This window comes from Lithobates pipiens, unplaced genomic scaffold (assembly GCF_037356315.1).
Source record: "Lithobates pipiens isolate NorthernLeopardFrog02 unplaced genomic scaffold, aLitPip1_a1.2 Scaffold_18, whole genome shotgun sequence".
NCBI lineage: Eukaryota > Metazoa > Chordata > Amphibia > Anura > Ranidae > Lithobates > Lithobates pipiens.
The window spans coordinates 343,184,742-343,199,263 of NW_027507758.1; the positions used below are offsets into that span (position 1 = coordinate 343,184,742).

At 43.3% G+C, this 14,522-nt stretch overlaps 1 protein-coding gene across 3 annotated transcripts in view; it reads right to left on the reverse strand.

Moving 5' to 3' along the window:
* Window positions 1-8,475, reverse strand: part of OGFRL1 (opioid growth factor receptor like 1) — a 61,668-nt gene extending 53,193 nt beyond the window's left edge. For all 3 annotated transcript variants that reach the window (XR_013276768.1, XM_077487400.1, XM_077487399.1), the window contains exon 1: window positions 8,024-8,475. Coding sequence is in view for 2 of the 3 variants with exons in the window: in XM_077487400.1 (XP_077343526.1) it covers window positions 8,024-8,203 (180 nt within the window). In the remaining variant the exon portion in view is untranslated. The remainder of the gene's footprint in view (window positions 1-8,023) is intronic.
* Window positions 8,476-14,522: the final 6,047 nt, after the last annotated feature.

The window sequence follows — 14,522 nt, forward strand, 5'->3', positions numbered from 1 at the left end:
TGTGTCAGTGTATGTGTCATGTCAGTGTGATGTGTCTGTGTATGTGTCATGTCAGTGTGATGTGTCAGTGTATGTGTCATGTCAGTGTGATGTGTCAGTGTATGTGTCATGTCAGTGTGATGTGTCAGTGTATGTGTCATGTCGGTGTGATGTGTCAGTGTATGTGTCATGTCGGTGTGATGTGTCTGTGTATGTGTCATGTCAGTGTGATGTGTATGTGTCATGTCAGTGTGATGTGTCTGTGTATGTGTCATGTCAGTGTGATGTGTCTGTGTATGTGTCATGTCAGTGTGATGTGTCTGTGTATGTGTCATGTCAGTGTGATGTGTCTGTGTATGTGTCATGTCAGTGTGATGTGTCTGTGTCATGTCAGTGTGATGTGTCTGTGTATGTGTCATGTCAGTGTGATGTGTCAGTGTATGTGTCATGTCAGTGTGATGTGTCAGTGTATGTGTCATGTCAGTGTGATGTGTCAGTGTGATGTGTCATGTCAGTGTGATGTGTCAGTGTAATGTGTCGTGTCAGTGTATGTGTCGTGTCAGTGTATGTGTCGTGTCAGTGTATGTGTCGTGTCAGTGTATGCGTCGTGTCAGTGTATGCGTCGTGTCAGTGTATGCGTCGTGTCAGTGTATGCGTCGTGTCAGTGTATGCGTCAGTGTATGCGTCAGTGCCATTGTATGTGTCAGGGTATGTGTTTTCAGGGTATGTGTTTTTAGTGTAGGTGTCAGCGTGATGGTCACTGTAGGTGTCAGTGTGATGGTCAGTGTAGGTGTCAGCGTGATGGTCAGTGTAGGTGTCAGCGTGATGGTCAGTGTAATTGGCAGTGTAGGTGCCAGGTGGGTTGGTGTAGGTGCCAGGTGGGTCGGTGTAGGTGCCAGGTGGGTTGGTGTAGGTGCCAGGTGGGTTGGTGTAGGTGCCAGGTGGGTCGGTGTAATTATCAGGTGGGTCAGTGTAGGGGTCAGTGTGATGTGAGTAGTGCAGGAAGTAGGAGTCAGGTGGATTCGTTTATGTGTCAGGGGGTCAGTGTAGGGGTCAGATAGGTCATGTGTAGCAAGGGCAGGGTAAGGTGGAGTCATGGACGCAGCCGGGGGGGGGGGGGGGGCGGCAAAATTAGGTTTTCGCCTAGGGTGTCAACGATCCTTGCACCAGCCCTGTCTCCACTGCATAAATATCTATCCCATGTAACATACCTTGTACAAATCCACCCTCAACACTTTCCCAGGGGTCAAGTCCTGGGGAAAAAAGTGTGGGAACTCCCACCCAAGATCCACTCCCCCCCATCAAAAAAAAAAAAAAAGATACGCTCATATGCTCAAACGCTTCAAAAGTGGTATTTTTCATCCAATTTTCGTATTGTGTGAATGAAGCTTAACTGTTAGTACATTAAAAAAAACTATTCTCAATAAACATAAATACGGTAATTCTCTGAATAATCAGCATTCACTCAATTGTGCTTCCATGCAAATGTGAACATCATGTTCTGATCTTTATTGGGGAATTTTATTTTGTATATAGAGTGTTTACGTGGTGAGTTTACACTTTTCATTGAACAGAGTTTGGATAACACAGGGTTAAACGGAAAGGTCATAAATTAACTGCACATTATCTGGACAGAATGCTTGGGGAGATAGTGATGTGTTCCTGCTTAGGAGATGTATGTTAGCTTGGTGGGCTGCAAACTCTGCAGATCTCCAACACACACTCGCTGCTATTCCAACCTAAGCTATTACCACATAAACTTCCCTCCTGGCATTAAACTTTGCCAGGTATTGTGCTCAGCTTACCACCCCAAACTGATGTTCCTCCCTCAGCTCACCGCTCTCCCTGCATGTCCTGTGAGCAGAATAGCTGTGCTCCTCCTCTTGTTCTCTCATCATATGGCACTGAAGATAGAGGAGGGGGAGATTCAGCGGGACACACAGAGCAAGTATGCAGGACAAGGGGGGGGGGATAAGGAGACAGAAAATCAGGAGGGGCTGGTGGGGAGGAGCACATCACGAGAGGTCTGAATAAATACAATCTGTTAGCAGCAGGGACCTGATCTACCTGTCAGCTAGCTGTGATTGACAGGTAGATCGAAGCGGAAGCTGTCATGGGGCCCCCAACTGGCAATGCCTGAATGGTCAGGTGTGCAGCACTTACTATTGCGAGCTATGTCGGTGGCTGCTGGTGTAGCACCTGCCATACAGCTCGCATACTTCAAAGTCTTGCAGGACATGGCTGCTAATGGGAACTGAGTTCCTGTTGTGGAAAAAGTACAGGAACTCCGTTCCCGTGAGTTCCCGCAGGACTTGAGCCCTGCACTTTCCTCTTTTGACCTCGCTACTACCGAAGAAGTCGCTAAACTTTTCTCAGAAGCCCACCTTACCACCTGTCTACTGTTCCCTCACAACTACTACCGTCACCCTGTTCTTCTATCCTGTGCTCGCTAACTCGCTAACTCACATCTTCAATCCCTCCTGGCCCCTTCCCCTTCCATCTAAAACATGCGCTGATCACCCCATACTTAAAAAGCATTCACTGGACCCCTCCATCCTGAACAACTTAAAGGAGGAGTATAGCCAAAGCTTGTTTGGCTGGGCTTCTCCTATGGTACATAGGAGTGCAATTTGTTTTGCACTCCTGTGACCCGTTTACAGCAGAGAGCGAACTGAAGTCCACTCTCTGCTGCCGTCACCAATCATCCCGACTACGGAGTCTGGATCCACCAGATGCCTGGACTGACACCTGTCTCAGCCTCTCAGTGAGCCACTGAGAGGCTGAGATGGCCCCTCTGCCCCCTCCACAGTTCATCGCTCTAATGAGCGAGGAGGGAGAAGAGAGCTGTGACTGACAATCTGCAGCTCTCCGCTCACAGAGCTGTGAAAACCGAGCGATCAGCGATGTTCTCTGTTTCCTCCCCACCACTTCCACTTTTTTGTAGGGGTCGCCCTAAATTCTGTCCTTGAACCCCTCCTCTTCTCCACCTACACCTCCTCCCTTGGTCACTTGAGAAACTCCCATGGTTTTTAGTACCATCTCCATGTCGTTGACACCCAAACTTATCGCTCTACTCCTCACCTCACTCCTTCAATCTCCTCTTGCATTACTAACTTATTAACTGACATATCAGCATGGATGTCACACCACTTCCACAAACTCATTCTTTCAAAATCTGAGCTCATAATATTCCCTCCTGCCCATGCCCCCTCCCCTGACTTCTCCATCAAGATCAATAATACAACTATCAGTCCCTCTCCTAATGCCAGGGTACTAGGTGTAATCCTGGACCTTTCAGCTCCAAATCGAACCGCTGTCCAAATTTTGTAGACTTCACCTCCGTAACATCTCCAAAATTTGCCTCTTTTAAATCCATTAAACCACTAAGCAACTATTCACTCCCTCGTTATCTCTCGCCTTGACTATTGTAACTCCCACCCCACAGGCCTACCTTTTTGCAGGCTATCCCCTATTTAGTCAATCATGAGTGCTGCTGCCAGACTCATTCACCTTACCAACCGTTCAGTGTCCACCACCCCTCTCTGCCAATCCCTCCACTGGCTTCTCATTGCCCAACGAATACAATTCAAAACATTAACAATAACATACAAAGCCATTAACAACTCTGCCCTGAGCTACATCACCAATCTTGTCTCCAAATATCACCCAAACCATCCTCTCCTCCTAAGACCGCCTGCTCTCTAGCTTCTTTGTTTCCTTCTCCTATGCTCGTCTCCAGAGCCTATTCCATCCTCTGGAACTCCCTACCCCAATCTGTCCAGCTATCTACTACCCACTTTTTTGTCCACTTTTAGGCAATCCCTGAAAACTCATCTCTTCAACGAAGTCTATCCTGCCTTCAGCTAATAGCCAAATCTTTTATTTCTCTCATCAATTCATCTCTCACAGTTATTACCTTTTGTTCCACCAGCCCCCTACTAGATTGTAAGCTCCCAGGAGCAGGGCCCTCCTAGCCCTCTTGTATTGAATTGTATTGTTGCTGTATTGTCTCCCTTTATATTGTAAAGCACTGCACAAACTGTTGCCACTATATTAATCCTGTATAATAATATAGCACTGTCAATTTACGCAGCTCTTTTACATATATATTGTACATGCACAGCAGTCCCTGCAATCAAGATGCTTACAATCTAAGGTCACTAACTCACATTCTTGCATACACATACTAGGGTCAATTTAGACAGGAGCCAATTGACCTACCAGCATGTCCTTGGATTTCATTTTTTTTCTCCACAATTCTCTTTTAAGTCAGCTATCCCGAAAAACATGTAGTCAATGACATCTTAGTGAAGTCAGAACTCCTGACCTGCATACATGTTCAAATTTTGAAGTCACTGGATTAGCATGAGAGCTAGGCATTTTCAGATGAAAAGGGGGCAGTGGCAGTTTATGTACAATATCTCACAAAAGTGAGTACACCCCTCACATTTTTTGTAAATATTTTATTATATCTTTTCATGTGACAACACTGACGAAATTACACTTTACTACAATGTAAAGTTGTGAGTGTACAGCTTGTATAACAGTGTAAGTGAATATGTCCAAACTGGGCCCAATTAGCCATTTTCCCTCTCCGGTGTCATGTGACCCATTAGTGTTACAAGGTCTCGGGTGTGAATGGGGAGCAAGTGTGCTAAATTTGGTGTTATCGCTCTCACTCTCATACTGGTCACTGGAAGTTCAACATGGCACCTCATGACAAAGAACTCTCTGAGGATCTGAAAAAATACTTTTTGCTGTACATAAAGATGGCCTAGGCTATAAGAAGATTGCCAAGACCCGTAAACTGAGCTGTAGCGCGGTGGCCAAGACCATAGAGTGGTTTAATGGGACAGGTTCCACTCAGAACAGGCCTCGCCATGGTTGTCCAAAGAAGTTGAGTGCACATGCTGTCCTTGGGAAATAGACGTATGAATGCTGCCAGCAATGCTGCAGAGGTTGAAGGGGTGGGGGGTCAGCTTGTCAGCGCTCAGACCATACTCCGCACACTGCATCAAATTGGTCTGCATGGCTGTTGTCCCAGAAGGAAGCCTCTTCTAAAGATGATGCACAAGAAAGCCCGCAAACCATTTGCTGAAGACAAGCAGACTAAGGAAATGGATTACTGGAACCATGTCCTGTGGTCTGATGAGACCAAGATAAACTTATTTGGTTCAGATGGTGTCAAGTGTGTGTGGTGGCAACCAGGTGGGGAGTAAAAAGACAAGTGTGTCTTGCCTACAGTCAAGCATGGTGGTGGGAGTGTCATGGTCTGGGGCTGCATGAGTGCTGCCAGCACTGGCGAGCTACAGTTCATTGAGGGAACCATGAATGCCAACATGTACTGTGACATACTGAAGCAGAACATCATCCCCTCCCTTTGGAGACTGGGCCGCAGGGCAGTATTCCAACATGATAATGACCCCAAACACACCTCCAAGATGACCACTGCCATGCTAAAAAAGCTGAGGGTAAAGGTGATGGACTGGCCAAGCATGTCTCCAGACCTAAACACTATTGAGCATCTGTGGGGCATCCTCAAACAAAAGGTGGATGAGCGCAATGTCTCTAACATCCACCAGCTCCGTGTTGTCATCATGGAGGAGTGGAAGAGGACTCCAGTGGCACCCTGTGAAGCTCTGGTGAACTCCATGCCCAAGATGGTTAAGGCAGTGCTGGAAAATAATGGTGGCCACACAAAATATTGACACTTTGGGCCCGAGTTGGAAATTTTCACGTAGGGGTGTACTCACTTTTGTTGCCAGCAGTTTAGATATTAATGGCTGTGTGTTGAGTTATTTTGAGTTATTTTGAGGGGACAGCAAATTTACACTGTTATACAAGCTGTACACTCACTACTTTACATTGTAGCAAAGTGTAATTTCTTCAGTGTTGTCACGTGAAAAGATATAATAAAATATCTAAAAAATGTGAGGGGTGTACTCAGTATTGTAAAATACTGTATTTTTGGCTGCACAGCTATTCTAAAACAGGTAAAAATCAACATTATCCTGAGTGATAACAAGACCATAACTTACTGTAATCCACTCTCAATAGTAACATTAAGGGCTCATTTATTCCTTTACACTGCGTTTACGCACAATAGGTTATAATGTGCATTGCATTAAGGCAGCCAATACAAAAATGAATGGGCAGCCAGTACACATCAATGTGCCTAAAGGTGCATATCACACTTTTTTTTTTTTAATGCAATGCACAGCAGCTGACTACTGTGCATTGCTTTAGTGAGTTGGGGTACCAATCAAAATGAATGGCACCGCAATGCAGTAACACATGTTACATGCGTTGCCACAACATGGAAATGTGAATCAGGCCTAAGGCTGTATTCATTAATGTACATATCAGATGGAAGTGTTTTACATACTGTACATTACTATTTAATTCAACACAATACATATCTTTCAGATTCAGAAAACCACATCAAAAGTGCAGCAAGCAGGACTATTTCGAAAGCACTGACAAAGAAAAAATATTGTGTAGATGTGAACAGAGGATTGCTTTCAGGTCTGTCACCTCTATATAACTATATATATATATATATATATATATATATATATATATATATATATATATATATATATATATAAAAAACAGTTGAAAGTATAGTTGAAAGTACAGACTATTTTCTGTGTGTGTGTATATATATATATATATATATATATATATATACATAACAGTTTTTATATATAGTTGAAAGTATAGTTCAAAGAACAGACTATTTTCTATATTGCTTAAATTGGCACTTAAATGTCCTATTCAACTTAGATGTTCTGTGACTGGCCCTGACTTCATACAAAAACTAAAAAAAAACTAAAAAATAACCACACGCATCACACAATACATTTGATTAAATATGTTAAAGGAACTCCTTCCCAAAAAATTAGCCCTATGTAATGCTGCTCACAAAATAGACAAATGAACATGTCAGGATGGCCAGATCACCCATACATCTGCAGATTGCCCGGCGCTCTTGGCAACAGAAAGCCTGACCTGCCACGGATTTAATTATCCACAGCGATGGGCACATTTGACAGATACAGGTGGTCCAGGGAGGTGCTGTCTGCCCATATTGTGTAGGAAATCATAGATACAGAAATCTGGTAGCTGCGTTCATGCCTCAATACCCCTGATCTTCCAAGCCACCATAACAATGATCAGTTTCAAAAAGTTGGTGCTGATCCACCTGAACAACTGTAGATCAAATAAGGTCCAAACAATCATAACGTTTAATTATTATTATTGTCATTATACACGATTTATATAGCGCCAACAGTTTACGCAACGCTTTACAATGTATAGGGGGGGACAACAACACAATTACAGTACAATACAAAAGGTACAGGCGGGCCCTGTTCGAAGAGCTTACATTCTAAAGGGAGGGGGTGGTGGTACAAAAGGTAATAGCTGTGGGGGGGGGGGGGGCATTAATAATGTGACAAAAAAAAAAGAAGTCTTAATAACTTATGATCGGTGATAAGAAATGCAGCAAGCAATGTTTGTTGGCTTATATCTAGTACATTTATTATGTGCAATAAACCAACTAATAACTGTAGTAGTAAAAGAAGACAATCAATGCCATAAGTGACGTTGTTTCCACTGACATCAAAGAGCTGATTTTGGGCTAGGTAAAGCATTTTTGGAGAGATTTGGCAAGCTCAATGTTGCCATTGTTTGTGATGTTTTGGTAAAACACATGTATATTTATTGATCCAGCCAAGTGCACTGTAAACACAAAGGGAAAGTGAAGGGTAATAGGGAGTGAGCAGGCGGTGAATGCAGGCGGTGCTGGTGATCTTATGAATAGCCTAATATTAGTGATGTGGAATTAGTTATAGAATGATCCCCCCTCTCCAATACATGTCTGTACTCCTCTCTATTACTTGCTGTGCTCTCTAAGCATATAACTCCATATTAGAAAGCTCAGGCTTTGTAGCATATACACAGGCAAGCGTACGCGGGACTACGCAGGACTGGCTGCACATATGTGTGAAAGTGCATGTATGCTGTACACATGGGACGTTACCTGGCTGCTGTCCGTAACCTCTGATCCCAGCTCTTCGCTGTCCTCAAAGCCATCCTTGTCCGCGTCCTCATCCTCGTCCCCCTGATCCTCGTCTCCCCCGGAGTCCGTCTCCCAGGTGGAGTCACAGTCCTCCACAGTGGTGGGTTCCTTGAAGCTGACCCCATTCAGGAGGTTCCCCATTGGCAGAGCAGTGCTAGTGCTGTGGCAGCCCAGCAGGGACTGTCATGTCACAGTGCGGATGTAGCTGAGCCCCAGGCCACACACACACTCACACACTCATACACACACACACACACACACTGGCCTCCTGAGTACTGTATGAGCTGAGCTGCCACAGATAGTAGAGGAGAGAGGTGATCCCCTCCTATATTAATCAGCCCATGATCAGAGGAGGAGCAATAAAAGCCCTGACTGGGGATTACTCTGCCAATCCTCCCCATCATCTGTCTGGACTTTCCACACCACAGTCATGTGTCCTCTTGTATCCGGGAACATTGCAACAAATCAGCACTGGGAAAACATATTTTACTTACACTTCACTGGTAGGCTATTATGTCCCAGGCTGGGGGTGGCAAGGGGGGCAGCTGCCCTGGGTGCAGTGTTTTCCTTTGGGTTAGGGGTCCCACAAAATAATACAAGACATTTCATTTACTGTGCAATTTAGACAGCTGTTGGTGTGTGCACATCTAGAGGGACGCCGGGGGTGTCGCTTTTCATATACAGCATGAGACGCTTCATCTACTGTGCACATTAACCGCCTCAATACCGGCATGGTGTATACTGTATGCCAGTCTTCCATTGTCAGCGCTGCGATCGCTTCATTTACAATTACTCGCTTTGGCAACGCTGGACTCAAATATATTCCATATGCTTTTCTGAGACAGACAGAGCTTTCTTTTGGACCATGACCCACAATAAACCGTTCTCCTTACTTCCAGTTCACGCTATAGAAACGCAGTCCATATACGTTCCGGATGCTTTTCCGCGTGCACGTTTTAGACGAGATTTAATGCGTTATTGGTGCGTTTTCGATGCTGTGAAAGTGCACCCCCCCTTTAAAAACGCACTCCAGATCCGGATGCTTTTTTGTGTGTGTTTTTTTTTTTACAATATACATTTTTATTGAAAAATTGTCAAGTATAACAGAAATCTATATAGAATATACATTCCAGAAAAAAGGATCAGATTGCATGTGCGTTTTTAACGTCTTTTTGATGCGTTCCAATTCGGTTTAAGGCTGGGTTCACACCGCTGCAGCAGCGAGAACCGGATGTGATTCGCACCACACTGCAGTGCAAATCACATCTGATCTCTGTGCGATGCGAGTTCAGCCATACAGATAGTATGGCTGAATTCGCATCGCACCCGCCGCAAACTCGCACGGGACCCTTTTTTTGGTCCGCAGCAGAATCGGATCGCATGGGTGTTCACACCATGCGATCCGATTCCTGTCCGAGTTTGCACTGCGATATGCGGACTGATCTGGGGGTGTCATTAACATTTCACTGACACTCCCAGCAGTCCGCATAGGGCAGTGTGAACTGCCGGCGAGAGGTATGCGATGCGGGAAAATGCCGCGGATTTGCGGCGTTCCCGCATCGCTCCAGTGTGAACCCAGCCTTAGTGCATTTTTTCCAAAAGCATTCCAGGTGCTTTTTTCACCTGTTTTTTGTTTGTTTTTTTACTATACTAGGGTCCAGTGCATTTTTAATGCGTTCCAGTGTGTTTCAGTTTGTTTTTGATGCATTTTAGGGCCATAGAAACGCATCAAAAATGCACTGGAACGTACATAAATGCACCAAAAACACACTGCAACACACTTGTCCTTATTTAGGACCAGTTCACACCATAGAAACACAGTCTGGATGCGTTCCAGGTGCTTTTCTGCATGCGTGTTTTCAATGCACTTTTTGTGTGTTTTTTGGTGTGTTTTTGATGTAGTCCAATGCTTTTTTTCCCCCTCTTTTTTCCTAACCTTAAGGGCCAGTTCACGCCACATGCAGTCCAGTGCGTTTTTTTTTCTGCATCAAAAACACATGGAAAGTAGGTTATATGGTTTTCAATGGCATAGCTTACACCAGTGCGATCAGTTCCATTGCGTTCCAGTTCCATGAAAAAAAGTAGAATATGCTGCATTCTTTCTGCACTGGACTGTACTGGAACACTGTAAAACGCATCAAAAATGCACTGGAATACACCAGAACGCACCTAAATGCACCAAAAACGCTCTACAACACACTTGTCCTTATTTAAGGTTAAGAAAAAAGAGGGGAAAAAAAGCACTGGACTGCATCAAAACCGCATTAGAACGCACCAAAAACATGCATGCAGAAAAGCACCTGTAACACATCCAGACTGCATTTCTATGGTGTGAACTGGCCCTAAATTAGGATAAGTGTGTCGCAGTGCCTTTTTGTTGCATTTAGGTGCATTCCGGTGCATTCCAGTGCGTTTTGATGCATTTTACAGCGTTCCACAGTCCAGTGCAGGAAAAATGCAGCATGTTCTACTTTTTTTTCTGGAACTGGAACGTACTGGAACTGCAAGCACTGGTGTGAGCTATGCCATTGAAAACCATATAATCTACTTTCCAAGCGTTTTAAAGGCACAAGTGGTGTGAACTGGCCCTTACTGCATTCCAGTACAGTCCGGTGCAGATAAAATGCAGCATGTTCTACTTGTTTTTCTGGAACTGAAAAGTCCTGGAACTGACTGAACTGGTGTGCACTGGACTGCATGTGGTGTGAACTGGTCTTTATTTAAGGGCCAGTTCACACCCTAGAAACGCAGTTCGGATGCATTCCATGCATGTTTTTGATGCATACCAGTGCTTTTTTGATGCAGTCCAGTGCATCTCCCCCCCATCTTTTTCCTTAACCTTAAATAAGGACACGTGTGTTTCAGTGCGTTTAGGTGTGTTTCAGTGCGTTTTTGATGCTTTTTACAGCGTTCCAGTACAGTCTAGTGCAGGAAAAAATTCAGCATGTTCTACTTTTTTTTCTGCAACTGGAACGCACTGGAACTGCAAGCACTGGTGTGAACTGTGCCATTGAAAACCATATAACCTACTTTCCATGTGTTTTTGATGCAGAACAAAAGCACACTGGAATGCACGTGAACTGGTCCTAATAAAGCATATTAAATAAAAATGGCAGGGCATTGCAAATACCCTCAAAACATTTTTTGGAAAATAGACCCCCAGGATAATGTTATTGTTTGTCACAAAATATTAAGGAAATCAGATGTTGACCGCTCCACGTGCATTCAGGGCCGGTTCACACCACATGCATTCCAGTGCGTTTTTTTCTTCATCAAAAACGCCTGGAAAGTAGGTTATATGGTCTCTAATGGCATAGTTCACACCAGTGCTTGCAGTTCCAGTGCGTTCCAGTTACAGAAAAAAAAAGTAGAACATGCTGCATTTTTCCTGCACTGGACTGTACTGGAACGCTGTAAAAAGCATAAAAAATGAACTGGAATGCACCGAAACGCACATAAAATGCACACTGGAATGCATCAAAAACATGTCAAAAAGGCACATGCATAAAAGCATCTTTAATGCGTTTCTATGGTGTGAACTGGCCCTTGCTGTGGCAGGGAGGCTGCTCTGGGCAAAATCACATACCTGTACACCGCCATTACTAGTAAAAAAATAAAAATAAATGAAAATTCCAATAATATATCCCATCTGTAGATGCTACAACTTTTGAGCAAAGCAATCAATATACGCTTACCGGGATTTTTTTTTTACCAAAAACATGTAGCGGAATACATATTGGCCTAAATTGATGGAGACATTTGATTTTTCATTTTTTTTTTATTGGGTATGTTTTATAGCAGAAAGTAAAAAATATAGTTTTTTTTCTAAAATTGTCGGCTTTTTTGTTTTTGTTTATAGCACAAAAAATAAAAACCGCAGAGGTGATCAAATGCCAGCAAAAGAAAGCTCTATTTGGAGGGAAAAAAAGTACATACATTTAATTTGGGTACAGTGCCGAACGACCACGCAATCATGTTCCTGTAAGTGATTCTGCACTTCTGGGTCTGGGGCGCACACGTGCACCATCAACGACCCGCTCCCACCGTGATTAGACAGTGCGGCAGACACATCAGCCAGGACCCGTTGATCATTTAGGAGACAGGCAGAATGGTGTAATAACTTGTAAATAACTTTTGCCCAAACCAATCAATATACGCTTATTTTTTTTTTACCAAAGATATGTAACAGAATACATATTGGTCTAAATTGATGAAAAAATTCGATTTTTTTTTTACTGCATATATTTTATAGCAGAAAGTAAAATGGTCAGTCTTTTTTTGTTTATAGTGCAAAAAATAAAAACTGCAGAGGTGATCAACCATAAGAAAGCTCTATTTGTGGGAAAAAGATATACATTTTATTTGGGTACAGCGCCGCACAACCGCGCAGTGCTGTTTTCGTGAAAAATGGCTTGGTCAAGAAGGGGGTAAACATTCTGGAGTTGAAGTGCTTAAATTGAAATGTTCAAGATTGAAATAAGACAAATGCCACAATGTGTTCCTTAACCACTTTCAGACCGGACCATTTTGCTGGTAAATGACCAGAGGTCTTTTTACACTTTGGCACTGTGCTGCTTTAACTGGTAATTGCGCGGTCATGCAATGTTGTACCCAAACAAAATTTGCGTCCTTTTCTTCCCACAAATAGAGCTGTCTTTTGATGGTATTTGATTGCCTCTGCGATTTTTATTTTTTGCAATATAAATGGAAAAAGACCGCAAATTTTGAAAAAAAATGATATTTTCTACTTTTTGTTATTAGAAAAATCCAATAAACTCAATTTTAGTCATACATTTAGGCCAAAATGTATTCAGCCACATGTCTTTGGTAAAAAAAAAGTCAATAACTGTATATTTATTGGTTTGCGCAAAAGTTGTCACATCTACAAACTAAGGTACGTTTTCTGGAATTTACGCAGCTTTTAGTTTACGACTGCCTATCTAATTTCTTGAGGTGCTAAAATGGCAGGGCAGTACAAAACCCCCCCAAATGACCCCATTTTGGAAAGTAGACCCCCTAAGGAAATTGATAAGTGGCATGTTGAGCCCATTGAATATTTTATTTTTTTGCCTCAAGCGATTGAATAATGACAAAAAAATTTTTTTTATTTTTGTTTACACAAAGTTGTCACTAAATGATATATTGCTCACACATGCTATGGGCATATGTGAAATGACACCCCAAAATAAATTCTTCTGCTTCTCCTGAGTACGGGGATACCACATGTGTGGGATTTTTTGGGAGCCTAGCCGCGTACGGGGCCCCGAAAGCCAAGAACCGCCTTCAGGTTTTCTAAGGGCGTAAATATTTGACTTCACTCCTCACTACCTATTACAGTTTTGAAGGCCATAAAATGCCAAGATGGCACAAAACCCCCACAAATGACCCCATTTTAGAAAGTAGACACCCCAAGCTATTTGCTGAGAGGCATGTTGAGTCCATGGAATATTTTATATTTTGCCACAAGTTGCGGGAAAATTACAAACTTTAATTTTTTTTTTTTTTTCACAAAGTTGTCACTAAATGATATATTGCTCACACATGCCATGGGCATATGTGAAATGACACCCCAAAATAAATTCTGCTGCTTCTCCTGAGTACGGGGATACCACATGTGTGGGTTTTTTTGGGAGCCTAGCCGCGTACGGGGCCCCAAAAGCCAAGAACCGCCTTCAGGTTTTCTAAGGGCGTAAATATTTGACTTCACTCCTCACTACCTATTACAGTTTTGAAGGCCATAAAATGCCAAGATGGCACAAAACCCCCACAAATGACCCCATTTTAGAAAGTAGACACCCCAAGCTATTTGCTGAGAGGCATGTTGAGTCCATGGAATATTTTATATTTTGCCACAAGTTGCGGGAAAATTACAAACTTTAATTTTTTATTTATTTTTTTCACAAAGTTGTCACTAAATGATATATTGCTCACGCATGCCATGGGCATATGTGAAATGACACCCCAAAATAAATTCTGCTGCTTCTCCTGAGTACGGGGATACCACATATGTGGGACTTTTTGGGAGCCTAGCCGCGTACGGGGCCCCGAAAACCAAGCACCGCCTTCAGGCTTTCTAAGGGCGTTACAGTTTTGAAGGCCATAAAATGCCAAGATGGCACAAACGCCCCCCAAATGACCCCATTTTGGAAAGTAGACACCCCTAAATTTAGGGGTACACTAGTGAGACTAGGTAATAAATGGCGGGTGCCCTGAAACTATAAAAAAATAACTAACCAACCAGCGTCACCTGTAACCGTTGGTGATGGTGATCACTGGTGAAAGGGTTAACTAGGGAGCAATCAGGGGGCTTTATGCGGTAGTATATGGGGGTCCCTGGCGCTATAAAAAGCTGCGGCGAACCTAAATACCTACCTGCCTAACTAGCGTCACCTGTGACACTAATACAGCGATCAGAAAAACGATCGCTTATTAGGCTGGGTTCACACTGGAGCGATGCAGG